Source organism: Neovison vison, chromosome X, assembly GCF_020171115.1.
Source record: "Neovison vison isolate M4711 chromosome X, ASM_NN_V1, whole genome shotgun sequence".
NCBI lineage: Eukaryota > Metazoa > Chordata > Mammalia > Carnivora > Mustelidae > Neogale > Neogale vison.
The window spans coordinates 45613764-45641500 of NC_058105.1; the positions used below are offsets into that span (position 1 = coordinate 45613764).

General features: G+C 41.5%; 1 protein-coding gene across 3 annotated transcripts; it reads right to left on the reverse strand.

Annotated features, from left to right (window-relative positions):
- Nucleotides 1-14844: 14844 nt before the first annotated feature.
- Nucleotides 14845-20079, reverse strand: BHLHB9 (basic helix-loop-helix family member b9). Of its 3 annotated transcripts, none has more exons than XM_044235603.1 (4): nucleotides 19876-20079; nucleotides 18735-18834; nucleotides 18265-18340; nucleotides 14845-17556 (listed from the first exon to the last, which is right to left on the reverse strand). In XM_044235603.1, the coding sequence occupies exon 4, from the start codon at nucleotides 17221-17223 to the stop codon at nucleotides 15568-15570; it is 1656 nt and encodes a 551-aa protein (XP_044091538.1). In that variant the 5' UTR covers nucleotides 17224-17556; nucleotides 18265-18340; nucleotides 18735-18834; nucleotides 19876-20079; the 3' UTR covers nucleotides 14845-15567. The 3 variants fall into 3 exon arrangements, with proteins under 3 accessions (XP_044091538.1, XP_044091537.1, XP_044091539.1); XM_044235602.1 differs by lacking the exon at nucleotides 19876-20079 and adding an exon at nucleotides 19741-19785; XM_044235604.1 differs by lacking the exon at nucleotides 19876-20079 and adding an exon at nucleotides 19741-19785 and having other exon boundaries at nucleotides 14845-17564.
- Between the last annotated feature and the right edge of the window lie 7658 nt (nucleotides 20080-27737).

Consider the following 27737-nt stretch of genomic DNA (forward strand, 5'->3'; position numbering starts at 1 on the left):
CTTCCAGATTGTCAAATTTGTTGGCGTAGAGTTGCTCATAGTATGTTCTTATAATAGTTTGTATTTCTTTGGTGTTAGTTGTGATCTCTCCTCTTTCATTCATGATTTTATTTATTTGGGTCCTTTCTCTTTTCTTTTTGGTAAGTCTGGCCAGGGGTTTATCAATTTTATTAATTCTTTCAAAGAACCAGCTCCTAGTTTCGTTGATTTGTTCTATTGTTTTTTTGGTTTCTATTTCATTGATTTCTGCTCTGATCTTTATGATTTCTCTTCTCCTGCTGGGCTTAGGGTTTCTTTCTTGTTCTTTCTCCAGCTCCTTTAGGTGTAGGGTTAGGTTGTGTAACTGAGACCTTTCTTGTTTCTTGAGAAAAGCTTTTACCACTATATATTTTCCTCTCAGGACTGCCTTTGTTGTGTCCCACAGATTTTGAACCGTTGTATTTTCATTATCATTTGTTTCCATGATTTTTTTTCAATTCTTCTTTAATTTCCCGGTTGACCCATTCATTCTTTAGAAGGATGCTGTTTAGTCTCCATGTTTTTGGGTTCTTTCCAAACTTCCTATTGTGGTTGAGTTCTAGCGTCAGAGCATTGTGGTCTGAAAATATGCAGGGAATGATCCCAATCTTTTGATACTGGTTGAGTCCTGATTTATGACCGAGGATGTGATCTATTCTGGAGAATGTTCCATGTGCACCAAAGAAGAATGTGTATTCTGTTGCTTTGGGATGCCATGTTCTGAATATATCTGTGATGTCCATCTCATCCAGTGTATCATTTAAGGCCTTTATTTCCCTGTTGATCTTTTCCTTGGATGATCTGTCCATTTCAGTGAGGGGAGTGTTAAAGTCCACTACTATTATTGTATTATTGTTGATGTGTTTCTTTGATTTTGTTATTAATTGGTTTATATAGTTTGCTGCGCCCACGTTGGGGGCATAGATATTTAAAATTGTTAGATCTTCTTTTTAGACAGACCCTTTGAGTATGATATAGTGTCCTTCCTCATCTCTTATTATAGTCTTTGGCTTAAAATCTAATTGATCTGATATAAGGATTGCAACTCCTGCTTTTTTCTGATGTCCATTACCATGGTAAATTCTTTTCCACCCCCTCACTTTAAATCTGGAGGTGTCTTCGGGTTTAAAATGAGTTTCTTGGAGGCAACATATAGATGGGTTTTGTTTTTTTATCCATTCTGATACCCTGTGTCTTTTGATTGGGGCATTTAGCCCATTAACATTCAGGGTAACTATTGAGAGATATGATTTTAGTGCCATTGTATTGCCTGTAAGGTGACTGTTACTGTATATTGTCTCTGTTCCTTTCTGATCTACCACTTGTAGGCTCTCTCTTTGCTTAGAGGACCCCTTTCAGTATTTCCTGTAGAGCTGGTTTGGTGTTTGCAAATTCTTTCAGTTTTTGTTTGTCCTGGGAGCTTTTAATCTCTCCTTCTATTTTCAATGATAGCCTAGCTGGATATAGTATTCTTGGCCGCATGTTTTTCTCGTTTAGTGCTCTGAAAATATCATGCCAGCTCTTTCTGGCCTGCCAGGTCTCTGTGGATAAGTCAGCTGTCAAGCTAATATTTTTACCATTGTATGTTACAGACTTCTTTTCCTGGGCTGCTTTCAGGATTTTCTCTTTGTCACTAAGGCTTGTAAATTTTACTTTTAGGTGACGGGGTGTGGGCCTATTCTTATTGATTTTGAGGGGTGTTCTCTGAACCTCCTGAATTTTGATGCTCGTTCCCTTTGACATATTGGGGAAATTCTCCCCAATAATTCTCTCCAGTATACCTTCTGCTCCCCTCTCTCTTTCTTCTTCTTCTGGAATACCAATTATTCTAATGTTGTTTCGTCTTATGGTGTCACTTAACTCTCGAATTCTCCCCTCATGGTCCAGTAGCTGTTTGTCCCTCTTTTGCTCAGCTTCTTTATTCTCTGTCATTTGGTCTTCTATATCGCTAATTCTTTCTTCTGCCTCATTTATCCTAGCAGTGAGAGCCTCCATTTTTTATTGAACCTCATTAATAGCTTTTTTTTTATTTCAACTTGGTTAGATTTTAGTTCTTTTATTTCTCCAGAAAGGGCTTTTATATCTCTGGAGAGGGTTTCTCTAATATCTTCCATGCCTTTTTCAAGCCCGGCTAGAACCTTCAGAATTGTCATTTTGAACTCTAGATCTGACATATTACCAATGTCTATATTGATTAGGTCCCTAGCCTTCGGTACTGCCTCTTGTTCTTTTTTTTGTTGTGAATCTTTCCGCCTTGTCATTTTGTCCAGCTAAGAGTATATGAAGGAGCAAGTAAAATACTAAAAGGGTGGCAACAATCCCAGGAAAATATGCTTTAACCAAATCAGAAGAGATCCCAAATCTTGAGGGGGGATTTCTCGCCCCTCACGATTGGGTGAGGGATCTCCTCTGATTGGGATCTCCCAATCTCTTCTGATTGGGATCTCTTCTGATTTGGGGATAAAAAGAGGTTCAAAAAGAACAAAAGAAAAAAAGAAAAAAAAAGAATTAAAAAGCTTTTGATTTTGATGAAGTCCCAGAAGTTTATTTTCGCTTTTGTTTCCTTTGCCTTTGGAGACGTATCTTGAAAGAAGTTGCTGTGGCTGATATCGAAGAGATTACTGCCTATGTTTTCCTCTAAGATTCTGATAGATTCCTGTCTCACGTTGAGGTCTTTTATCCATTTTGAGTTGATCTTTGTGTACGGTGTAAGAGAATGGTCGAGTTTCATTCTTCTACATATGGCTGTCCAGTTTTCCCAGCACCATTTATTGAAGAGACTGTCTTTTTTCCACTGTATATTTTTTCCTGTTTTGTCGAAGATTAATTGACCATAGAGTTGAGGGTCCATATCAGGGCTCTCTACTCTGTTCCACTGGTCTATGTGTCTGTTTTTATGCCAGTACCATGCTGTCTTGGTGATCACAGCTTTGTAATAAAGCTTGAAATCAGGTAAGGTGATGCCGCCAGCTTTATTTTTGTTTTTCAACATTTCCTTAGCGATTCGGGGTCTCTTCTGATTCCATACAAATTTTAGGATTATTTGCTCCAGCTCTTTGAAGAATGCCGGTGGAATTTTGATCGGAATGGCATTAAAAGTATAGATTGCTCTAGGCAGTATAGACATTTTAACAATGTTTATTCTTCCGATCCAAGAGCATGGAATGGTCTTCCATCTTTTTGTGTCTTCTTCAATTTCTTTCATGAGTGTTCTATAGTTCCTCAAGTATAGATCCTTTACCTCTTTAGTTAGGTTTATTCCCAGGTATCTTATGGTTCTTGGTGCTATAGTAAATGGAATCGATTCTCTAATTTCCCTTTCTGTATTTTCATTGTTAGTGTATAAGAAAGCTACTGATTTCTGCACATTGACTTTGTATCCTGCCACGCTGCTGAATTGCTGTATGAGTTCTAGTAGTTTGGGGGTGGAGTCTTTTGGGTTTTCCATATAAAGAATCATGTCATCTGCGAAGAGAGAGAGTTTGACTTCTTCATTACCAATTTGGATACCTTTTATTTCTCTCTGTTGTCTGATTGCTGTTGCTAGGACTTCTAATACTATGTTGAATAAGAGTGGTGAAAGTGGGCATCCTTGTCTTGTTCCTGATCTCAACGGGAAGGCTGCAAGCTTTTTCCCATTGAGGATGATATTTGCTGTGGGTCTTTCATAGATAGATTTGATGAGGTTCAGGAATGTTCCCTCTATCCCTATACTTTGAAGCGTTTTAATCAGGAACGGATGTTGGATTTTGTCAAATGCTTTTTCTGCATCAATTGAGAGGACCATGTGGTTCTTCTCTCTTCTCATATTAATTTGTTGTATCACATTGATTGATTTACGAATGTTGAACCATCCTTGTAGCCCAGGGATGAATCCCACCTGATCTGGGACTTCATCAAAATCAAAAGCTTCTGCACAGCAAAGGAAACAGTCAACAAAACAAAGAGGCAACCCACGGAATGGGAGAAGATATTTGCAAATGACAGTACAGTCAAAAGGTTGATATCCAGGATCTATAATGAACTCCTCAAACTCAACCCACACGAAACAGACAAACACATCAAAAAATGGGCAGAAGATATGAACAGACACTTCTCCAATCAAGAAATACAAATGGCTATCAGGCACATGAAAAAATGCTCATCATCATTAGCCCTCAGGGAGATTCAAATTAAAACCACATTGAGATATCACCTTACACCAGTTAGAATGGCCAAAATTAACAAAACAGGAAACAACATGTGTTGGAGAGGATGTGGAGAAAGGGGAACCCTCTTCCACTGTTGGTGGGAATGCAAGTTGGTGCAGCCTCTTTGGAGAACAGTGTGGAGATTCCTCAAGAAATTAAAAATAGAGCTTCCCTACGACCCTGCAATTGCACTCCTGGGTATTTACCCCAAAGATACAGATGTCGTGAAAAGAAGGGCCATCTGTACCCCAATGTTTATAGCAGCAATGGCCACAGTCGCCAAACTATGGAAAGAACCAAGATGCCCTTCAACGGATGAATGGATAAGGAAGATGTGGTCCATATACACTATGGAGTTTTATGACTCCATCAGAAAGGACGAATATCCAACTTTTGTAGCAACATGGACGGGACTGGAAGAGATTATGCTGAGTGAAATCAGTCAAGCAGAGAGAGCCAATTATCATATGGTTTCACTCATTTGTGGAGCATAACCAATAGCATGGAGGACAAGGGGCGTTAGAGAGGAGTAGGGAATTTGGGTAAATTGGAAGGGGAGGTGAACCATGAGAGACTATGGACTCTGAAAAACAGTCTGAGGGGTTTGAAGTGGTGGGGGGGTGGGAGGTTGGGGTACCAGGTGGTGGGTATTATAGAGGGCACAGCTTGCATGGAGCACTGGGTGTGGTGAAAAAATAATGAATACTGTTTTTCTGAAAATAAATAAATTGGGAAAAAAAAATTAAAAAAAAAAAGAGATTTAATTAAAAATTCAATCAAGAATTTAAAAAAGAATTTAAAAAAAAAGATTGAAGAGATTGGGATCTCTTCTGATTTGGGGATAAAAAGAGGTTCAAAAATAAATAATGAAAAAAAAGAATTAAAAAAAAGAAAACAAATGTATAAAAAAGAAAAATCTATATATATATTAAAAGAAGTTTAAAAAACGTTTAAACGTTTTAAAAAACGTTAAAAAGAAAAGGGTAAAAGTTAAAAAAAATTTAGCAGAAGAAGACAAAAAAAAATGAAAAAGAAAAAAATTAAATTAACTGCAAGACTAAAAAATCACAGGGAGAAAGCCATGAGTTCCGTGGTTTGTTTTCTCCTTCTCTGGAATTCTGCTGCTCTCTCCTTGGCATTGAAACTGCACTCCTTGGTAGGTGAACTTGGTCTTGCCTGGATTTCTTGTTGATCTTCTGGGGGAGGGGCCTGTTGTAGTGATTCTCAAGTGTCTTTTCCCCAGGCGGAATTGCACCGTCCTTACCAGGGTCCGGGCTGGGTGATCTGCTAACCTTTCTTTCAGGAGCTTTTGTTCCCTAAGCGCTTTCCGTAAAGTTCCGGAGGACAGGAATACAAATGGCGGCCTCCTGGTCTCCGGCCCGGAGGAGCCGAGACCCCGGGGCCCCGCTCCCCAGTGCGCCCTCAGCGAACAGCTCCCGGTAACTCGCGTCTGCCTAACCTCCGGCCGCGCTCCGAGCTCACCGAGCCTGCGACCGGTTCAAGGCAACACCGAGCTGTGAGCTTATTGTCGGCTCTCTGTGGCCGGCTTTCCCGTTCCAATATCCGCAAGCTCTGCAACACTCAGACACCCCCGATCCTTCTGTGACCCTGTGAGACCTGAGGCCACGTGGACCCCGCGTGGGCTTCGCCCCGGTTTAGCCTCTAGAGCGATGTCCCTCAGTGGAACAGACTTTTAAAAGTCCTGATTTTGTGCTCCGTTGCTCCGCCACTTGCCGGGAGCCGGCCCCTCCCCCCGGGGTCTATCTTCCCGTCGCTTTGGATTCACTTCTCCGCTAGTCCTTCCTTTCATAAAGAACAGTTGTTGCTGTTCTTCTTCTCTTCGATCTGCCGATGGATTTGCAGGTGTTTGCAATCTTTAGATAAGCTCTCTAGCTGATCTCCTGCTAGCTGAAGTAGTCTCAGCCTGCTACTTCTCCCACACTACATCATTCTTAAAGGGACTATCCACCAAGATGATCTAACAATTGTAAATATCTATGCCCCCAATATGGGAGCATCCAATTACATAAGAACACTGTTAATCAAGATAAAGAGTCATATTGATATGAATACACTAATCTTTGGAGATCTTAACATGCCTCTCTCAGAAATAGACAGATCATCGAAGCAGAAAATCAATAAAGACACAAGAGCATTAGAGAGAGTCAATTATCCTATGGTTTCACTTATTTGTGGAGCATAACAAATATCATGGAGGACAAGGGGTGTTGGAGAGGAGAAGGGAGTTGGGGTAAATTGGAAGGGGAGGTGAATCACGAGAGACTATGGACTCTGAAAAACAATCTGAGGGGTTTGAAGTGGGGGGGGGTGGGAGGTAGGTTGGGGTACCAGGTGGTGGGTATTAGAGAGGGCACGGATTGTATGGAGCACTGGGTGTGGTGAAATAATAATGGATACTGTTTTACTGAAAATAAATAAATTGAAAAAATTTAAAAAAAAAGAAAGAAAAAAGAGCATTGAATGACACATTGGACCAGATGGACCTCATAGATATTTACAGAACATTCCACCCTAAAACAACAGAATACTCATTCTTCTCAAGTGCACATGGAACTTTCTCCAGAACAGACCACATACTGGGTCACAAATCAGGACTCAACCGATACCAAAAGACTGAGATGATTCCCTGCACATTCTCAGAACACAATCCTTTGAAACTGGAGATCAATCACAAGGAAAAGTTCCGAAGGAACTCAAACACCTGGAAGCTAAAGTCCACCTTGCTTAAGAATGCTTGGATCAACCAGGAGATCCAGGAAGAACTGAAACAATTCATGGAAACCAATGACAATGAAGACACTTCGATCCAAAACCTATGGGATACAGCAAAGACGGTCCTAAGGGGGAAATACATAGCCATCCAAGCCTCCCTCAAAAAAACTGAAAAATCCGGAACACAGCAGCTGTCTCTACACCTTAAAGAACTGGAGAATCAATAACAAATCAAACCAACTCCAGACATAAGGAGAGAAATCATCAAGATTAGAGGTGAGATCAATGAGGTAGAAACCAGAGATACAGTAGAATGTATCAATGAAACTAGAAGCTGGTTTTTTGAAAGAATCAATAAGATCGATAAGCCATTGGCGACACTAATCCAAAAGAAAAGAGAGAAAGCTCAAATACATAAAATTATGAATGAAAAGGGAGTGATCACAACTAACACCAAGGAAGTAGAAACAATCATCAGATTATCAACAGTTATATGCCAATAAGCTTAGCAATCTTGATGAAATGGATGCATTCCTGGAAAACTATAAACTCCCAAAATTGAATCAGGAAGAAATTGACAACCTGAATAGACCAATATCTAGTAAGGAGATTGAAGCGGTGATCAAAAACTTCCCAAAAAACAAGAGCCCAGGACCTGATGGATTCCCCGGAGAATTCTACCAATCTTTCAAAGAAGAAATAACACCTATTCTCCTGAAGCTGTTTCAAAAAACTGAAGCAGAAGGAAAACTTCCAGACTCTTTCTGTGAAGCCAGCATTACCCTGATCCCCAAACCAGGCAAGGACCCTACCAAAAAGGAGAATTTCAGACCAATATCACTGATGAATATGGATGCTAAGATTCTCAACAAGATCCTAGCCAACAGGACCCACCAGCACATTAAAAAGATTATCCACCATGACCAGGTGGGATTCATCCCTGGGCTACAAGGATGGTTCAACATTCGCAAATCAATCAATGTGATAGAACAAATTAATAAGAGAAGAGAGAAGAAACACATGGTCCTCTCAACTGATGTAGAAAAAACATTTCACAAAATCCAGCATCCTTTCCTGATTAAAACGCTTCAAAGTACGGGGATAAAGGGAACATTCCTGAACCTCATCAAATCTATCTATGAAAGACCCACAGCAAATATCATCCTCAATGGGAAAAAGCTTACATCCTCCCCGTTGAGATCAGGAACACGACAAGGATGCCCACTCTCACCACTCTTGTTTAACATAGTATTAGAAGTCCTAGCAACAGCAATCAGAAAACAAAGGGAAATAAAAGGTATCCAAATTGGTAATGAAGAAGTCAAATTCTCTCTCTTTGCAGATGACATGATTCTTTTTTTTTTCCAATTTATTTATTTTCAGAAAAACAGTATTCATTATTTTTTCACCACACCCAGTGCTCCATGCAAGCTGTGCCCTCTATAATACCCACCACCTGGTACCCCAACCTCCCACCCCCCTGCCACTGCAAACCCCTCAGATTGTTTTTCAGAGTCCATAGTCTCTCATGGTTCATCTCCCCTTCCAATTTACCCAAAAGCACATACCCTCCCCAATGAGATGACATGATTCTTTATGTGGAAAACCCAAAAGACTCCACCCCCAAACTACTAGAACTCATACAGCAATTCAGCAACGTGGCAGGATACAAAGTCAATGTGCAGAAATCAGTGGCTTTCTTATACACTAACAATGAAAAAACAGAAAGGGAAATTAGAGAATCGATTCCATTTACTATAGCACCAAGAACCATAACATACCTGGGAATAAATCTAACCAAAGAGGTAAAGGATCTGTACTCAAGGAACTACAGAACACTCATGAAAGAAATTGAAGAAGACACAAAAAGATGGAAGACCATTCCATGCTCTTGGATCAGAAGAATAAATATTGTTAAAATGTCTATACTGCCTAGAGCAATCTATACTTTTAATGCCATTCCGATCAAAATTCCACCGGTATTCTTCAAAGAGCTGGGGTAAATAATCCTAAAATCTGTATGGAATCAGAAGAGACCCTGAATCGCTAAGGAAATGTTGAAAAACAAAAATAAAACTGGGGGCATCACGTTACCTTATTTAAAGCTTTATTACAAAGCTGTGATCACCAAGACAGCATGATACTGGCATAAAAACAGACACATAGACCAGTGGAACAGAGTAGAGAGCCCAGATATGGACCCTCAACTCTATGGTCAAATAATCTTCAACAAAACAGGAAAAAATATACAGTGGTAAAAAGACAGTCTCTTCAATAAATGGTGCTGGGAAAACTGGGCAGCTATATGTAGAAGAATGAAACTCGACCATTTTCTTATACCGTACACAAAGATCAATTCGAAATGGATAAAAGACCTCAACGTGAGACAGGAATCCATCAGAATCCTAGAGGAGAACTTAGGCAGTAATCTCGATATCAGCCACAGCAACTTCTTTCAAGATATGTCTCCAAAGGCAAAACAAACAAAAGGAAAGATGAACTTTTGGGACTTCATCAAAATTAAAAGCTTCTGCACAGCAAAGGAAACAGTCAAAAAAAAACAAAGAGGCAACCCATGGAATGGGAGAAGATATTTGCAAATGACAGTACAGACAGAAGGTTGATATCCAGGATCTATAATGAACTCCTCAAACTCAACACACACAAAACAGAAAATCATATCAAAAAATGGGCAGAAGATGGGGCGCCTGGGTGGCTCAGTGGGTTAAGCCGCTGCCTTCGGCTCAGGTCATGATCTCAGGGTCCTGGGATCGAGTCCCGCATCGGGCTCTCTGCTCAGCAGGGAGCCTTCTTCCTCCTCTCTCTCTCTGCCTGCCTCTCTGCCTACTTGTGATCTGTCTCTGTCAAATGGATAAATAAAATATTTTAAAAAAATGGGCAGAAGATATGGACAGACACTTGACCAATAAAGACATACAAATGGCTATCAGACACATGAAAAAATGTTCATCATCACTAGCCATCAGGGAGATTCAAATTAAAACTACATTGAGATATCACCTTACACCAGTTAGAATGGCCAAAATTAGCAAGACAGGAAACAACATGTGTTGGAGGGGATGTGGAGAAAAGGGAACGCTCTTACACTGTTGGTGGGAATGCAAGTTGGTGCAGCCTCTTTGGAGAACAGTGTCGAGATTCCTCAAGAAATTAAAAATAGAGCTTCCCTATGACCCTGCCATTGCACTGCTCTGTATTTACCCCAAAGATACAGATGTAGTGAAAAGAAGGGCCATCTGTACCCCAATGTTTATAGCAGCAATGGCCACGGTCGCCAAACTTTGGAAAGAACCAAGATGCCCTGCAACGGATGAATGGATAAGGAAGATGTGGTCCATATACACTATGGAGTATTATGCCTCCATCAGAAAGGACGAATACCCAACTTTTGTAGCAACATGGACGGGACTGGAAGAGATTATGCTGAGTGAAATAAGTCAAGCAGAGAGAGTCAATTATCATATGGTTTCACTTATTTGTGGAGCATAACAAAAAGCATGGAGGACATGGGAAGTTAGAGAGAAGGGGATTGGGGTAAATTGGAAGGGGAGGTGAATCATGAGAGACTATGGACTCTGAAAAACAATCTGAGGGGTTTGTCGTGGCAGGGGGGTGGGAGGTCGGGTTACCAGGTGGTGGGTATTATAGAGGGCACGGATTGCATGGAGCACTGGGTGTGGTGAAAAAATAATGATACTTTTATGCTGAAAATAAATAAATGGAAAAAATACTATCTTAATCAAAATCTTGGCTGGAATTTTGTAGAAATGGATCAGCAGATTGTAAAATTTATATCTAAAAGTGAAAGTAAAAATAACCAAAATGACTTTGAAAAATAACAAACTTAAAGGACTCACATTGCCTGATTTTAAGACATTATAAAACTACAGAAATCAAGACAGTGTGGGACTGCAATCAAGATACACAAGTAGATCTATGTAACAGAACAGAGTCCAGAAACAGAACCATACACAGAGGGACAACTGATTTTTTTGACAAAGATGCAACAAAGACAACTCAAGGGAGAAAGAAGTCTTTTAAGCAAGTGATGCTGCAACAATTGGATATCGCTATGCCAAAAAATGAACTTTGACTTAAAACTTGGACCATATACAAAACCTCAAAATAGACCAGATCTAAATGTGATCTGTCTCTGTCAAATGGATAAATAAAATCTTTAAAAAAAAAATGGGCAGAAGATATGGACAGACACTTGACCAATAAAGACATACAAATGGCTATCAGACACATGAAAAAATGTTCATCATCACTAGCCATCAGGGAGATTCAAATTAAACCTAAAGCTATAAAACTTTTAGAATATAGGATAAAATCTTTGCGACCTTGGTTAAGCAATGGTTCCTCATAGATAACAGCAAAATACAACTAGTAAAAGAACTGCTCTTTTTTTTTTTAAGATTTTATTTATTTATGTATCAGAGAGAGAGGGCAAGAGAGCAAGCACAGGCAGACAGAGTGGCAGGCAGAGGCAGAGGGTGAAGCAGGCTCCCTGCAGAGCAAGGAGCCCGATGTGGGACTCGATCCCAGGACGCTGGGATCATGACCTGAGCCGAAGGCAGCTGCTTAACCAACTGAGCCACCCAGGCGTCCCAAAAGAACTGCTCTTTATCAAAATTTAAAACTTCTATTCTTCAAAAGTCATTTTTTAAAAGATTTTATTTATTTATTTGACATAGAGAGATCACAAATAAGCAGAGAGACAGGCAGAGAGAGGGGTGGAAGCAGGCTCTCTCCTGAGCAGAAAGCCTGATGTGGGGCTCGATCCAGGACCCTGAGATCATGACCTAAGGTGAAGGCAGAGGCTTAACCCAGTGAGCCACCCAGGTGCCCCCAAAAGTCATTTTTTAAGAGTTAAAAAAAAAAACAATCCATAGACGGGAAGAAACTATTTGTAAAACATATATCTGATAATAGACTTGTATCCAGCCTATATAAAAACAACTTCTACAAATCAACAACAATCAAAATGAACCACCCAGTTTGTTTGTTTTTCTAAAAAGTGCAAAACATTTACATGAACTTCACCCAAGATATATGGATAGCAAATATACATATGAAAAGATGTTCAGCATCATTTCTCATTAGAGAAATGCAAATTAGAACTACAATGAGAAAGAAAACAGAGGCAGTTAAGTCTTGGGTATCAGTCTGAACAATATTTTCTTGGATCTATCTCCTCAAGCAAGGAAAGCAAAATTAAACTAATGGAACTAAATCAAACAAAAGCTTTTGCACAGCAAAGGAAACCATCAGTGAAATGAAAAGGCAACCTACTGAATGGGAAAAGATGTCTCAAATGATACAACTGGTAAGGGGTTAATATCCCAAATATAAATATAAATACACACACACACACTCATATATATACATATAATGTATATATATAAACTCATACAACATATAAAAAAACAAAACACAATCAAAAAATAGGCAGAGGACCTGAATAGATATTTCTCCAAAGAAGACATACAGATGGCCAACATGAAAAGTTGTTCAACATTACTGTTCCTTGGGTCAATGCAAATCAAAACCACAGCATTAGAGTGGCAGACATACCATGAGAGACTGCAGACTCTGGGAAACAAACTGAGGGTTTTGGAGGGGAGGAGGGTAGGGGGTTAGGTGAGCCTGGTGGTGGGTATTAAGGAGGGCATGTATTGCATGGAGCACAGGGTATGGTGCATAAACGATGAATCTTAGAACACTGAAAAAATAAAATTTTCTAAAAAACCACAACATCGGTTTACACCTGTCAGAATGCCTAGTATCAAAAAGAAATAACATATATTGGTGAAGATGTGGAGAAAAGGGAACCCTGTTGCACTGCTGATGGGGATATAAAATGGTGCAGCCACTATGGAAAACACTACGGAGGTTTTTCAAAAAATTGAAAATAGAATTATCATTCAATCCAGCAATTCCTCTTTTGGGTATTTATCTGAGGAAAATGACAACAGTAACTCAAAAAGATATATACACTTTTGTGTTCATTGCAGCATTATTTATAGTAGCCATGATATGAAAGCAACCTAAGTGCCCATTGATAGATGAATAAAGATATGGTATACATACAATGGATTATTTTACTCAGTCATACAAAAGAATGAAATCTTGCCATTCGTGAAAACATGGATGGATATAGAGAGTATTTTGTTAAGTGAAATAATTCAGACAGAAAAGGTGAAATACTATATGGTATCATTTATATGTGAACCTAAAAAACAAATGAGCAAAAACATTAACAGGCTCATAGATACAGAGAATAATCTGGTAGTTGCCAGAGGGAAGGGAGTAGGAAGGGAATTGGCAAAATAGGGAAAGGAGATTAAATGGTACAAACTTTCAGTTATAAATTAAGACACAAGGATATAATGCACAACATAGAGAATAGAGTTAATAATGTAACCATTTCATAAGGTGAAAGATGGTAGCTAGACTTATCATGGTGATCACTTTGTAACACATATAAATGTTGAATCACTATGTTATATACCTAAAACTAATACATCATTGTATGTCAACCGTACTTAAATTTAAAAAAGAACTACAATGAGACACAGCTAAAATTAAGATGACCGACCACATGAAGTATTAAAAAGCATGTGAAGAAATCAGAATTCTCCCACACTGCTGCAGGAATGTAAAACAGTTCAACCACTTTGGAAAATGTAAAAGTTAAATGTACACCTACCATATGCTCCAGGCATTCCACTCCTAAGTATTTACCCAAGAGAAAAGCAAAGCACATGTCCACAGAAACAGTTGTATACAAATGCTCATAGCAGCCTTTATTTGTAATAGCCCAAATCTGGAAACACCCCAAATCTCCATCACAGGTCAATGGATGAACTGTGATATAATCATAGAGACTACTTGCAAATAAAAAAGCAATGAACTATTGATACACATAACAACATGGATGGGTCTCAAATAATTATGCCAAGTGAAAGAAGCCACACACCCCTGACCAACTCCCCAAATATATACTGTATGGCTCCATTTATATAAAAATCTCAGAAAATGAAAACAATTGTATATTGTCAAAAAACAGATTAGTGGTTGCCTGGAGACAGGGAGACATAGGGAAACGTGGTAGGGATAAAAAGGGGTATGAAGAAACTCTGGGGGTCATGATGGGTATGTTCAGTATCTTGACTGTGGTGATAGTTTCACATATGTATACATACATCAAAATGTATTAAATGGTATATTGTAAAGATTTCTTTTTAATTTAGAGACAGAGAGCATGATCAGGGAGGGGCAGAGAAAGAAGGAGAGAGAATCTTAAACAGGTTCCACACTCAATACAGAGTGTGATGCTGGGCTCAACCTCACCAATCCTGAGATCATGACCTGAGCTGAAATCAAGAGTTGGAGGCTTAACCAAATGAGTCACCCAGGTGCCCCCACATTATATACTTTAAATATATAAGAATTAATGTATGTCAATTATATATCAATAAAGCTATTAAATAAAAAGCTTATGGTAGATCTGCATAATACTAAGTTGGAAAGATAATTATAAAGATGAGGCAAGTTGGAGAATACTACTCTTGTTTTTCAAAAAAACTAAATGTGTGCATATTATTAAGAGGGACATGCATGGGGTACCTGGGTGGCTCAGTTGGTTAAGTGTCCACCTTCAACTCAGGTCATGATCCCAGGGTCCTGGGATCGGGCCCCACATCGGGCTCCCTGCTCGGTGTGGGGCCGGTGTCTCTCTCTCCCTCTGCCTGCCATTCCCCCTGCTTGTGAGCTCGCTCTCTCTCTGTATCAAAAATAAAATAAGTCTTTAAAAAAAAAAGATTAGGGCACTATGCACTAATTGTTCACACAGAAGAAACATTAAGTGATTAAAAAATATGTTACAGAAGCACATTTATTGATATGGAAAGATGCCCAAAATATACAGTCAGGGAGGAGAAAGTTACAAATAACTTACAGTATGATCTTGTTTTAGCTTCGTAACTACTGAAAAATCTCAAAGCATACAACCTAGTATTTTCACACATTCTCTTCAGTTTACACCAGCAGTTGTAATTCCTACCATGAGTTATCTGATGAAGGCTGAATAAGGGGAAAACACTAATTCCTCTTACATTAAACAGCCTACAGCAACTCTGCCTTCTTTACATATTGAGAGCACATTCAGCAATTCGTCTGTATATGTATGGATGTATGTGAATGCTGTTATCTTTTTGTGTACATATGCTTTATTTCTGCAATTACAAATTTCAATGATATTTTCTTTTTTTTTGCCATTAGAAATAGATCCAAGCAAATAATAATGAACAAGTTTACCCTACTTAAGATGAACTGGTTCACTATCTTAAGTAAAATGTTAAAAAGTTGCCCATCTACACAAGATTAAAATCAAGTGATGTTTTCGGCTTACAATGCAATACTCATTTGATATCTCAAAAATGGTCTAGCTCAAACCTAGAGACTGTCACAGGTAATGTCATGTTAAAGATGTGATTTTATAATGCACACACTGGTAGCATTCAAAACATTATGTAAGGCTCTTTAGGAATACACAGCCGATTAGATTGTTCAAAGCATTCACTTTTATTTCTGGCTCATTTTACATTCTTTCAATAATTACTTTAACTTCACGGAAAATGGCCATCAGTGTATTGTAACTCACGTGATCGACAACTACAATTGAACCCTTTCTGATATGCTCCTTTATGTTAATAAATATGGCCACAGCACTAACGAGATTGGCTTTTGCCTCTTTCTGGTTAAAGATGAGTTTTAATGCTGCTAAGGCCTTTGTATTGATCATATCTCTGGCTGCAGCTGGATTTTCAGACATATTCAAAAGTACTTTTAAAACAAGATTTCTGGTTTTACGATTTCCCAAGGATAGCAAATGGAAAAGCTCTGCAAAGCAATTGGCAACAATGTGGTGATGGTTAGAATCAGTCGTCAGTTGCCCTAGTATCTTTAATCCAGATTGCTGTCCGGGTGAGTTCAAGGGAAAAGACATGGTTTCCTTACACATATGCTTAACATGTAATTCAATCTTGCGTTGTCTCTCATCCCCAGAAGGAGGATTCAGAGTAATTACAGCCTTCTTTCTTATTTCAGAGGAAGGAAAACTGAGCAAGCTTTCAATAAGCGTCACTACACCCACCTCATTAATAAACTCTTGGGCAAAGGGATGAACATTAATGATCCCCATTGCAATTTGAGCTATTTTATGAATAAGAGGATCAGTAGTTGACTTAAGTAAGTTAACAAGTTTTTCAAATTCCTCAGAATCCATGTAGCATTCCATTTTGCAAGGGCAAGCAAAAGGCTTAATCCCATTCACTTCCCTGATCCTGATTTGGCGTCTTATCTCCTCTATAGTCTGGATGCAAGGGCCAGAACCAAATGGGTACTCAGGGACAGGCTGTGAGCTTGAAGTAGTGCTCCTAGAAGGGCATGTTGTTTCCACAGGCAAAGAAGGAGTATTTTCCTCAGCTGAGGCCAGGACAATATATGAAGGAGGCTTTGTCTCAAATGGGACCTGGGATCGAAAGCCTAACACTGCTGGAGTTACAGCAGGAGCTTTGGGCCAGATAGTTACCTCAGACCAGTCCTTGGGCCTATTTTTTTCATTAATTTCATCCACAGGCTGGGGCCTAACTATCCTGCTCACAGGTCTAGGATTAGGATCAAAACTGGTTTCATCTCCATCCCAAAACCAGTTCCCAATAACATTTTCTTCCTCTTCCTCCTCAGTCCCTGGCCTAGCTTTACAGCTGGCCCCAGACACAGGTTCTAATTTTTCAGCACAGGTTAGGGGACCTATACCAGCTTTACCTTCATCCTTAGCACTAGAACGATTACTAGTCTCTTCTCCATTCCAAAACCAGGAACCAACATTGGCCTCTTCCCCAGCCCAAAACCAGGTATCAATACCAGCCTTATCTTTACATGTGGACCTGGACTCAGCATTAACCTCAGCCACAGAAGACATCCCAGGTACTCTAGTGGCCTCATCTTCAGCTTTGGGACTGAAATCTGCCAAGGCTCTTTCCTTTATCTCAGTAACAATCCTGTTCTTAGACCTTGCCTTCATCGTCGTCATTGCTGCATCAGCTTGAGACCCTGCCTTGGCTGTTGCTTTGTCCTGGGTCTTGACTACAGGTCTGACTATGCCAGTAGACTCCCTTTTCGCTTCAGCTTGTACACCAGCCCTTTTTTGAGTTTTGGCTTTGTTTCTACTCTCATTCTTAGCCCCAGTCATGGTTGAAGACCAGTTATATAGATAGCCCTATAAAATCTTGGCCTTGGTTCTCAATGTGTCCCAGGTCAATGCCTTAACACTCTTTCACTGGGTCAGACGTAAACTTTGTAGCAAGAGTTACTCATTAGCTCAACAGTCACACAGTCCCCTTCCAAAACACATAGCCTCTGTCAGTGATACAGAGACAAGCAGAGGAATTCAGCCTGAGTGAAGACGATGGTTTCTGAGTACAGACCTGTTGAAGGTGATGATCTGCCACTCCAAGGCCACTATAGCCACCACTGCAGATGGACCGGAGGTGGAAGAAGAAAATGAGCTTTAAGTCTCTTCCAACTGTGTTTCTCCACGCAGACAGCCACACAAGACATGAAAATAGAGATGGATTATATGACAGAAGTAGAATAGTAGAAAACTCTGTTACCTTATTTTATCCCTTCCACACTCCCACTAATGCCCAACATGTACTGTCCAAGCACTAACACACTCTTTTCTCTATATCACATAGGAGGAGATGATGGAAAATCTTGCTGAAAGTGAGAAAGGCTCAAAAACATCCAGCTCCTTTGGTATACACCACTATACTCTACAGGTCTACCAAGGTAGGCCTCACACCAACCTATACTCATCTAGTGCAATTTGTTCCCCCTTCATTACTTCTAGGAATGAAAAGTCCTATAGCCAATACACAGGCAGACGTATGGACAAAAATACAGGAGCACTGGAATTTTGAGTCTTTGGTAGACAGACATGTGTTCTGAATTCTAAACCCAATATATGCCTTTTCAAATCTAAGAACTTTGGTTATATAATGTTTCTGGCCTCCTCTGTCCTCATGGCTTCCCACCCCATTTCCTGATCATCTATCAATTACCTTCTAGGCACAATCCTGGCTTAATTTATCCCCATTTCCTATACAAATGTGAGGATAGAAGTGTCTGGAGAGTTGGAAGACAATGGATCCAAGATATGATTTGGTCTCACCTACTTGACAGTAGCCCATTTTCATCCCCAATAAATAGGGCTGCTCATGCTCACACTCACCTTGGACCCAAATGAATAGTTTTCGTCCTCTTGCTTAATTCAAAGTGAAAAACTACCTACAGCTTTCTACAGGAACCTATAAAGAAATAAATTTAAGAATAAATAAAAAGCAAAAGAGAAAACAGGAGATTAAGCAATCCCAACACCCATCACGAGAGTTATAACACATACTTTTGTTTATTTGAGGCCATGTTAAATGTCTCCCAACTGTCTGCTCCTACCAGATGTTTCTGCATCCATTCCCCCAAGACCTGCAGCTTTTCTAATTATACTTCCTCTCAGTTTTTAGTTCTGTCATTTTCCCAGAAGAGACCACACCTCTTTCCCAGGACAAATTATAAGATGGAAGAGTGGACAGTGGAATGTAGGCAACTGTATTTAGAAGGTACTCAGTAAAAATATTAATGACTATTATTTCAATACCATCTTTGCATACCCCTACCCTTTCCCCATGCATACAAAGACCCTACCTCATTGCCACCTATGCCAGCCAGCCTACACAGTAGGGGTCCTCAGGAACTTCTACCCTTCCCACCAAAGAACAGTCCTTAGCTGGAGAAGAGTCCCGTCCTGCAAAAAGGAGAATGAGCACTCACCAAAACATCAAGAGAATATACTGACAATACCAGGAAAATACCAGGTTAACAGACAGATACCCAGAGTTCAGGTCCTAACACCACCTCTGAAAAATCAGGAAATAAGTTTAAACATCATAGGGTCTAAAATGACCCTTCAGAAAATATTCCCCTCTATTTTGACCCACCATTCCCACACCTCAACATATTAAAGGGGGCTGCAATGTTGAGAAAAAGGATCCTGAAGGAGAAAGGTGTATTAATGCTACATTATTTCTTTACACGGACCCTTCCTGTGAAAGGTGATCTACTCCTCACCCTGTCATTTCCTTGCATTTACTCACGTGAAAGATATATATATATATATGGAAGGCAATATTATGAAATGGATAAACACTTCATTTTGATGTCTTCATAACCTACCCACTCAACCGCTCTTTTGCTAAATGCGTCAGACCCACCACACAGAAAGCCTTTGGCATCAACCAGGCGCCTGTGGGAAGGGACAGCACCCAGGGCGCGGGGCCCAACAGGCCCTTTTCCAGAATCAGGGCCCGAAGCACCAACACCACCGGCAACCCGCTCCCGCCAACTGGGCACAGAGCTCCGACGCACCCACCCGCCCGCCCCGGCGGCCTCCCTGGGTGCCCCCCACCCAAGCTGCCGCTCCGCCATTTCTACCGCAGCACCCTTCCCCCGCCCCCGCCGCCGCCACAGCTCCCTGCCAGCACAGACACCGTCGACGGCGGGTCGCGGGCGCCTGGAAAGCTGGCCGCGGAGTGACGGGCGCAGTTCGCCTCCAGAGGATCCGAGGAAGCCTCTCCGGCCAGCCCCCGTGCCCCGGACCCGACCCAGGCCAGTCGCCGCCTCTCCTCGCCAGGGGTCCCGCGGCGTTGCGCACCTCTCTCAGGGACCAGCTACGACAGGGTCGCTTCCTCCTTGCCAGGCTGTCAGGGTCTGGGGTCCGGACAGCCTGTAAGCCGGGCGACAGTGGGGGTCCCCCGCCTCCCCCCAAGACACCCCCACTTGCCCTCACAGGCTCAAGGTGCAAGTCGTCGGCCTCCCCCTCCTCTCGGAGCTCTGCACTCGGATTCCCACCGCCTTGCGTGCGGCCAGAATCGCAAAGAGGCGTCCCGCCCCCCGCGCTGCTGCACCAAACTGGGCAGGGGCTGCGCAGGATGCGGCACGAAACGCTCGCGGCGAGGGTGTCGGGAAGGGGGGCGGAGGGATACGGCGCGAACGGGCTCGACGCCCCCTCCCCGGCCCACCCTAGTTCCGACCCAGAGGGGGCGGGGCCAGGAGGAGCCCGAGCCTAAGGGGCGGGCTCACGGCAGCCCGCCTCTGCAGACCTCCGCGGGCGACCACCCCCTCGTTGCTGGCACTGCAACCTATGGGACCCGGGGACGGTTGGCGGTGGGGGCTGGGATCCAGAGGTCGGGGGCGGCGGGGAGGGAAGGTGTGTGGCGAACAGCGGCGGATGGATATCAACCGCCCCTCGGTGTGTGAGAACCCCCAGGCTGCTCAGTGTCTGTCCGCCTCCCTATCCCCACTTCCGTCCACCACCCTAATTGGAGGCGGGTGGGCCAGGGGCTGTCAGGACAGCAGGCTGCGAGGAGAGGCGGCCTAAGGCCCGACTACCCCGGAGGTTCTGGGGTGCATGGCCCTCTCACTTTCTTCCTTCATCGCTTCGCGGGGCCACCGAAGGGAGGAGGGCGGGGAGGACCCCCACGGAGGCCTCACCACCAAGCCTTTTCTAAAGGAAGGCAGACCTACACCTTGACCCTGAGAAAACCAACCCCTGCTCTGCGCCCATTCTTTCTGCCACGCGGCTGTTTCCCTGCTCATTTAAACTGGTAGCATGCTTTGCCGTTTTGCAGTCCCCACAGTTGCCCAAGAAGGAGGGCCTTTTTTCCTGTCAGGACCCGCCCTGGGTCCTAGGCTCTTTCCTGTCTGTTGCCCCTATGGCCAGGGGTCGGGCGGTTCCTAGCTCCTCTTCAACTGTCCTATTAAGTCTTCTCTCGCAGTCACATCCAAGCTCTCATGATCTTTGGCCGTGTGGAGATGTGGGCAGGGGTTAGAACCAGCTTGGCTCTCAGCCATGGCCATATACACTTGTCTAGTTTATCCATCAAAGCTGTTAACATATTAAGCATACTTACTTTAAATTTCCTATCTGATACTCCAAAAATCTGCATTATATTTGTGAATCTAGTTCTGATGCTTGCTTTGTATCCTCAAACCGTGTTTTTTCTTGCCTTTTAGCATGCCTTTTAATTTTGTGTTGAAAGCTGGATATAATGCATTGATAGGACCTAAGATAAGCAGACCTTTAGTGAGAAGTTTTAAGTTAAGCAGGTTAGCAGTTGGGCTGTGGATGATGTTTGCTATAGCTGTAAGTGCTATGGTCTTCAAATTCCTCTAGTGTCCTTTTTTTTTTTTTTCTCCCCTCAAAACTCTGGGCTTCCCTAATTACTCCTTGCAGAGTCTACTTCTTGCAGCTCTTTTAGCTCTACTCTACTCTTAGGACACTGGAGGCTTGTTATCAATGTGATAATGTGTGGAGGAGAGGAAGTGTTCTATAATCTTATGATTAAATTCCAGTGTTTTGTGGGCCTGTGTCCCTAGGTTATGACCTTCACAAGTGTTTCTTAGCTTCTCTCTCTCTCTTATGTGAGAATGGAAGGCTAGAGTGGGCTGGATGAGGAGGAATACCTTTTCCTCAGCTGCGATAAGGCTCAGGGAAAGGCTTTTTCACTGGAGAGTAGGCCTTTATCACAGAGATGATTCTTGATGTATTCACAAGAGTGTATTTTCCCCTTCTATAGCCATGAGGGGATCTTTCTGGGATGTTCACTTGTGAGAACCTGCTGGACTTCCTAGAAGTAAAGCCCACTAAACCTCTAAGTCTTCGGCACCCCACAGGGTTTCCCACTCTCAAACTATTCCATATCCAGTCTCTAGCAATTTGTCAAAATTACCATTTAAGTGTTCTCACATGTTTATGTTTCTAGCAGTTTCTGCTCTATGTAAGGAGAGATGGGTTGTGTCTCTCCAGACTCATCTTTTCTCCAGAATTTGGGGTGATTATTTGTCCTGTAATCTCAGTTCTTTGATGGGTCTAAGATAAGTCATTGATTCTCAGTCTGTTCCAGTTTTTTTTTTCCTATTTAGAAGTACAGGAGCAGGGACACCTGGGTGGCTCAGTGGGTTAAAGCCTCTGCCTTCAGCTCAGGTCATGATCCCAGGGTCCTGGGATCAAGTCCCACATTGGTCTCTCTGCTCAGTGGGGAGCCTGCTTCCCTTCCTCTCTCTCTGCCTACCTCTCTGCCTACTTGTGATCTCTGTCAAATAAATAAATAAAATCTTTTTTAAAAAGTACAGGAGCAATGACTTTCAAGCTCTTTTCATGTCCTAAATCAACATGGAAGTCTGGCGTATGGATTTCAATGGGGTGGCTAAAGACGAGTGAACATAGCTTTTATCCTCTTCCTTTTAACTATGTATTCGATCTGGCAATAAAGTTGCCTTTGAAAACTGAGCTGTTCCATAAATATTGGCTCTTTTCCCTCCCGGGTATAGAATATTTATATGGCTCCCTGAACCTGGCATCTCAGCCCCTAAGTTCATAACCTGGAGTGCAGATTAGAGTTTAGACTTACAGAACCAAAGTTCTTGGTGGTGTGGTCTGAGTAACTGTGACTTAATTCTGGGAGGGAAAAAAAGCCACCTCTGTCACCACCACTACCACCAAGAAGCAGTGCTCTCTACTACTAAGTGCTACTAAGAATGGCCAGTTCCTGGAAACAAATGATAATGAAAATACAACGGTTCAAAATCTGTGGGACACAACAAAGGCAGTCCTTAGAGGAAAATATATAGCAGTACAAGCTTTTCTCAAGAAACAAGAAAGGAGTGGGAGTGGGGAGGATATGGGCCACCACCACTGCTCCCTGACTCCTCCATTTCCTAATAAGACCTGGTTCCACATCTCAAAAAAAAAAAAGGAAGCAAGAAAGGTCTCAGGTACACAACCTAACCCTACACCTAAAGGAGCTGGAGAAAGAACAAGAAAGAAACCCTAAGCCCAGCAGGAGAAGAGAAATCATAAAGATCAGAGCAGAAATCAATGAAATAGAAACCAAAAAAACAATAGAATTAATCAACGAAACTAGGAGCTGGTTCTTTGAAAGAATTAATAAAATTGATAAACCCCTGGCCAGACTTACCAAAAAGAAAAGAGAAAGGACCCAAATAAATAAAATCATGAATGAAAGAGGAGAGATCACAACTAACACCAAAGAAATACAAACTATTATAAGAACATACTATGAGCAACTCTACGCCAACAAATTTGACAATCTGGAAGAAATGGATGCATTCCTAGAAACATATAAACTACCAAAATTGACCAGGAAGAAATAGAAAGCATGAACAGACCCATAACCAGTAAGGAGATTGAAACAGTCATTAAAAATCTCCAAACAAACAAAAGCCCAGGGCCAGACGGCTCCCCGGGGGAATTCTACCAAACATTTAAAGAAGAACTAATTCCTATTCTCCTGAAACTGTTCCAAAAAATAGAAATGGAAGGAAAACTTCCAAACTCATTTTATGAGGCCAGCATCACCTTGATCCCAAAACCAGACAAGGATCCCATCAAAAAAGAGAGCTATAGACCAATATCCTTGATGAACACAGATGCGAAAATTCTCACCAAAATACTAGCCAATAGGATTCAACAGTACATTAACGGGATTATTCACCATGACCAAGTGGGATTTATCCCAGGACTGCAAGGTTGGTTCAACATCCGCAAATCAGTCAATGTGATACAACACATCAATAAAAGAAAGAACAAGAACCATATGATACTCTCAATAGATGCTGAAAAAGCATTTGACAAAGTACAGCATCCCTTCCTGATCAAAACTCTTCAAAGTGCAGGGATAGAGGGCACATACCTCAATATCATCAAAGCCATCTATGAAAAACCCACCGCAAATATCATTCTCAATGGAGAAAAACTGAAAGCTTTTCCGCTAAGGTCAGGAACACGGCAGGGATGTCCATTATCACCACTGCTATTCAACATAGTACTAGAAGTCCTAGCCTCAGCAATCAGACAACAAAAGGAAATTAAAAGCATCCAAATCGGCAAAGAAGAAGTCAAATTATCACTCTTCGCAGATGATATGATACTCTATGTGGAAAACCCAAAAGACTCCACTCCAAAACTGCTAGAACTTATACAGGAATTCAGTAAAGTGTCAGGATATAAGATCAATGCACAGAAATCAGTTGCATTTCTCTACACCAACAACAAGATAGAAGAAAGAGAAATTAAGGAGTCAATCCCATTTACAATTGCACCCCAAACCACAAGATACCTAGGAATAAACCTAACCAAAGAGGCTAAGAATCTATACTCAGAAAACTATAAAGTACTCATGAAAGAAATTGAGGAAGACACAAAGAAATGGAGAAATGTTCCATGCTCCTGGATTGGAAGAATAAATATTGTGAAAATGTCTATGCTACCTAAAGCAATCTACACATTTAATGCAATTCCTATCAAAGTACCATCCATCTTTTTCAAAGAAATGGAACAAATAATTTTAAAATTTATATGGAACCAGAAAAGACCTCGAATAGCCAAAGGGATATTGAAAAAGAAAGCCAAAGTTGGTGGCATCACAATTCCGGACCTCAAGCTCTATTACAAAGCTGTCATCATCAAGACAGCATGGTACTGGCACAAAAACAGACACATAGTTCAATGGAACAGAATAGAGAGCCCAGAAATAGACCCTCAACTCTATGGTCAACTAATCTTTGACAAAGCAGGAAAGAATGTCCAATGGAAAAAAGACAGCCTCTTTAATAAATGGTGTTGGGAAAATTGGACAGCCACGTGCAGAAAAATGAAATTGGACCATTTCCTTACACCACACACAAAAATAGACTCAAAATGGATGAAGGACCTCAATGTGAGAAAGGAATCCATCAAAATCCTTGAGGAGAACACAGGCAGCAACCTCTTCGACCTCAGCCGCAGCAACATCTTCCTCGGAACATCGCCAAAGGCTAGGGAAGCAAAGGCAAAAATGAACTTTTGGGATTTCATCAAGATCAAAAGCTTTTGCACAGCAAAGGAAACAGTTAACAAAATCAAAAGATCAAAAGACAACTGACAGAATGGGAGAAGATATTTGCAAACGACATATCAGATAAAGGACTAGTGTCCAAAATCTATAAAGAACTTAACAAACTCAACACCCAAAGAACAAATAATCCAATCAAGAAATGGGCAGAGGACATGAACAGACGTTTCTGCAAAGAAGACATCCAGATGGCCAACAGACACATGAAAAAGTGCTCCATATCACTCGGCATCAGGGAAATACAAATCAAAACCACAATGAGATATCACCTCACACCAGTCAGAATGGCTAAAATCAACAAGTCAGGAAATGACAGATGCTGGCGAGGATGCGGAGAAAGGGGAACCCTCCTACACTGTTGGTGGGAATGCAAGCTGGTGCAACCACTCTGGAAAACAGCATGGAGGTTCCTCAAAATGTTGAAAATAGAACTGCCCTATGACCCAGCAATTGCACTACTGGGAATTTACTCTAAAGATACAAACGTGGTGATCCAAAGGGGCACGTGCACCCGAATGTTTATAGCAGCAATGTCCACAATAGCCAAACTATGGAAAGAACCTAGATGTCCATCCACAGATGAATGGATCAAGAAGAAGTGGTATATATACACAATGGAATACTATGCAGCCATCAAAAGAAACGAAATCTTGCCATTTGCGACAACATGGATGGAACTAGAGCGTATCATGCTTAGCGAAATAAGTCAAGCGGAGAAAGACAACTATCATATGATCTCCCTGATATGAGGAAGTGGTGATGCATCATGGGGGCTTAAGTGGGTAGGAGAAGAATCCATGAAACAAGATGGGATAGGGAGGGAGGCAAACCATAAGTGACTCTTACTCTCACGAAACAAACTGTGGGTTGCTGGGGGGAGGGGGTTGGGAGAAGGGGGGTAGGGTTATGGACATTGGGGAGGGTATGTGCTTTTGGGTAAATTGGAAGGGGAGGTGAACCATAAGAGACTATGGACTCTGAAAAACAATCTGAGGGGTTTGAAGTGGCGGGGGGGTGGGAGGTTGGGGTACCAGGTGGTGGGTATTATAGAGGGCACGGCTTGCATGGAGCACTGGGTGTGGTGCAAAAATAATGAATACTGTTTTTCTGAAAATAAATAAATTGGAAAAAAAAAAGAATGGCCAGTTCTTGAGTCTTGGAAGCACTTTTTTAAAGTGCTTTGGGACTTGGCCAGATTTTGGAGCGAGGCAGTCCAAAACTTGAATAGAGACTACCATTTACTATTTGTGTCACTTCGGAAAAGGTACTTAATGTTTTTATGAGGTTGTTTATGACTACTTCAGAGGATTCTGGTACACACTAAATTAGGAAGTATCTGATATTCTGAAATATATGCATGTATCAGGTCTTTCTAGTTCCTTTTAAAATTGTGATCCAGTCATATTATGAGGTAGGCTAGGAAAAGTAGGAAAGAACAGATGAGAACTCCATGGTTGCTTTTAGTGGTCATAATTGATAAGATATTGCCACTGTGCTCTTTGTCACTGTAAGCTTGGTACTTTGTATACTGCATTGCTTACCATAGCCCCTTTCTAAAACAGTGTCATTTTTGCATAAGTACACCTCCCTTCTCCTTGTAGTCATGTAGCACAGGGAGGCTGATCCCAGTTCCATGGGTGAGTTGGCTTACTCTAAGGGTAATCTATCCCCTTGTTACCTTCTGGTCCAGGAAGGGGGGTGGCATTACTCAGTGAGGCATTAGGAGGAGACTGCAGGACTTCTGAAGAAAGTGCCCTCACTCATAAGAAAAGGCCATCAGGAAATCTTGTCACCTTTTCTTCCTCAGGAAGTTGCTTGACATCTGGAACTGTTGAGCTCTCAAGCCTCTATCTTTGGGACAGAAGTTGATAATGTGAATGAAAGAGATGGACAAAAGTGGAGTCCTTAGCTGAATCAAACAACCGTCATGGTTGCTCGGCCTCAGGACTTCCAATCTGTGGATATTAATTTCCTTATTAGGTTTGTTTTTGTTGAGATCCTTTTATATGAGAATAGAACAATCCTAAATGGCATGTATGCTCAGGCACATAACAACTCTTCAGTGAGCAATAGTTCCTGACTTTTGTTTGTCAGTGAGCACCTACCTCTTAAAACCAGCATCAGAAACTCATGTTTGCTCGTGAAAAGAAAACTGTAAATTCTGAACACCTTGCCTAATGATTGCTAGAGGTCTGACAACTGTGACTGGCTTCTGTTCAATACTGAAAGGAAAGCCTTAGGCAGAAAACCCAATCCTTTACTTATCTAAGGGGCTCAGAAGCACATTAAGTGCTTGAGCTCAGTTTCAGTTCAGAGAATCACTGTGTGAAAATGCACCCTGTGAAATATCCATACTGTCAATATTAGAGATTATCTGCTTTCAATTCAAGGGACTGTACTGAGGTCAAGAAAGATAAAGTGATAGTCTCAATAGTCAGAAAAAATTGGTTAACTTTCCCCAGGTGCACTGCACTATGCAACACAGGTGTAAGAAGGGGTGAATATTTGGGATTTATCAAGAGCTGAAATTTTGCCAGGACAGCGATGCCAGGCACTAGAGGATGAGGTAGGAGAGTAGTAAAAATTATGGACCATGATGAACCATTAAATGGAGAAGGAAGGAAAAGCTGGAGTAGGCTGATACACAGAAAAGAAGGAGCTAAGGACAAGAGGTCTAATAACACTCAGGTTTAAGTTTCTTTATAATGAATAAAGTACTTTGTTACAGACTATAAGA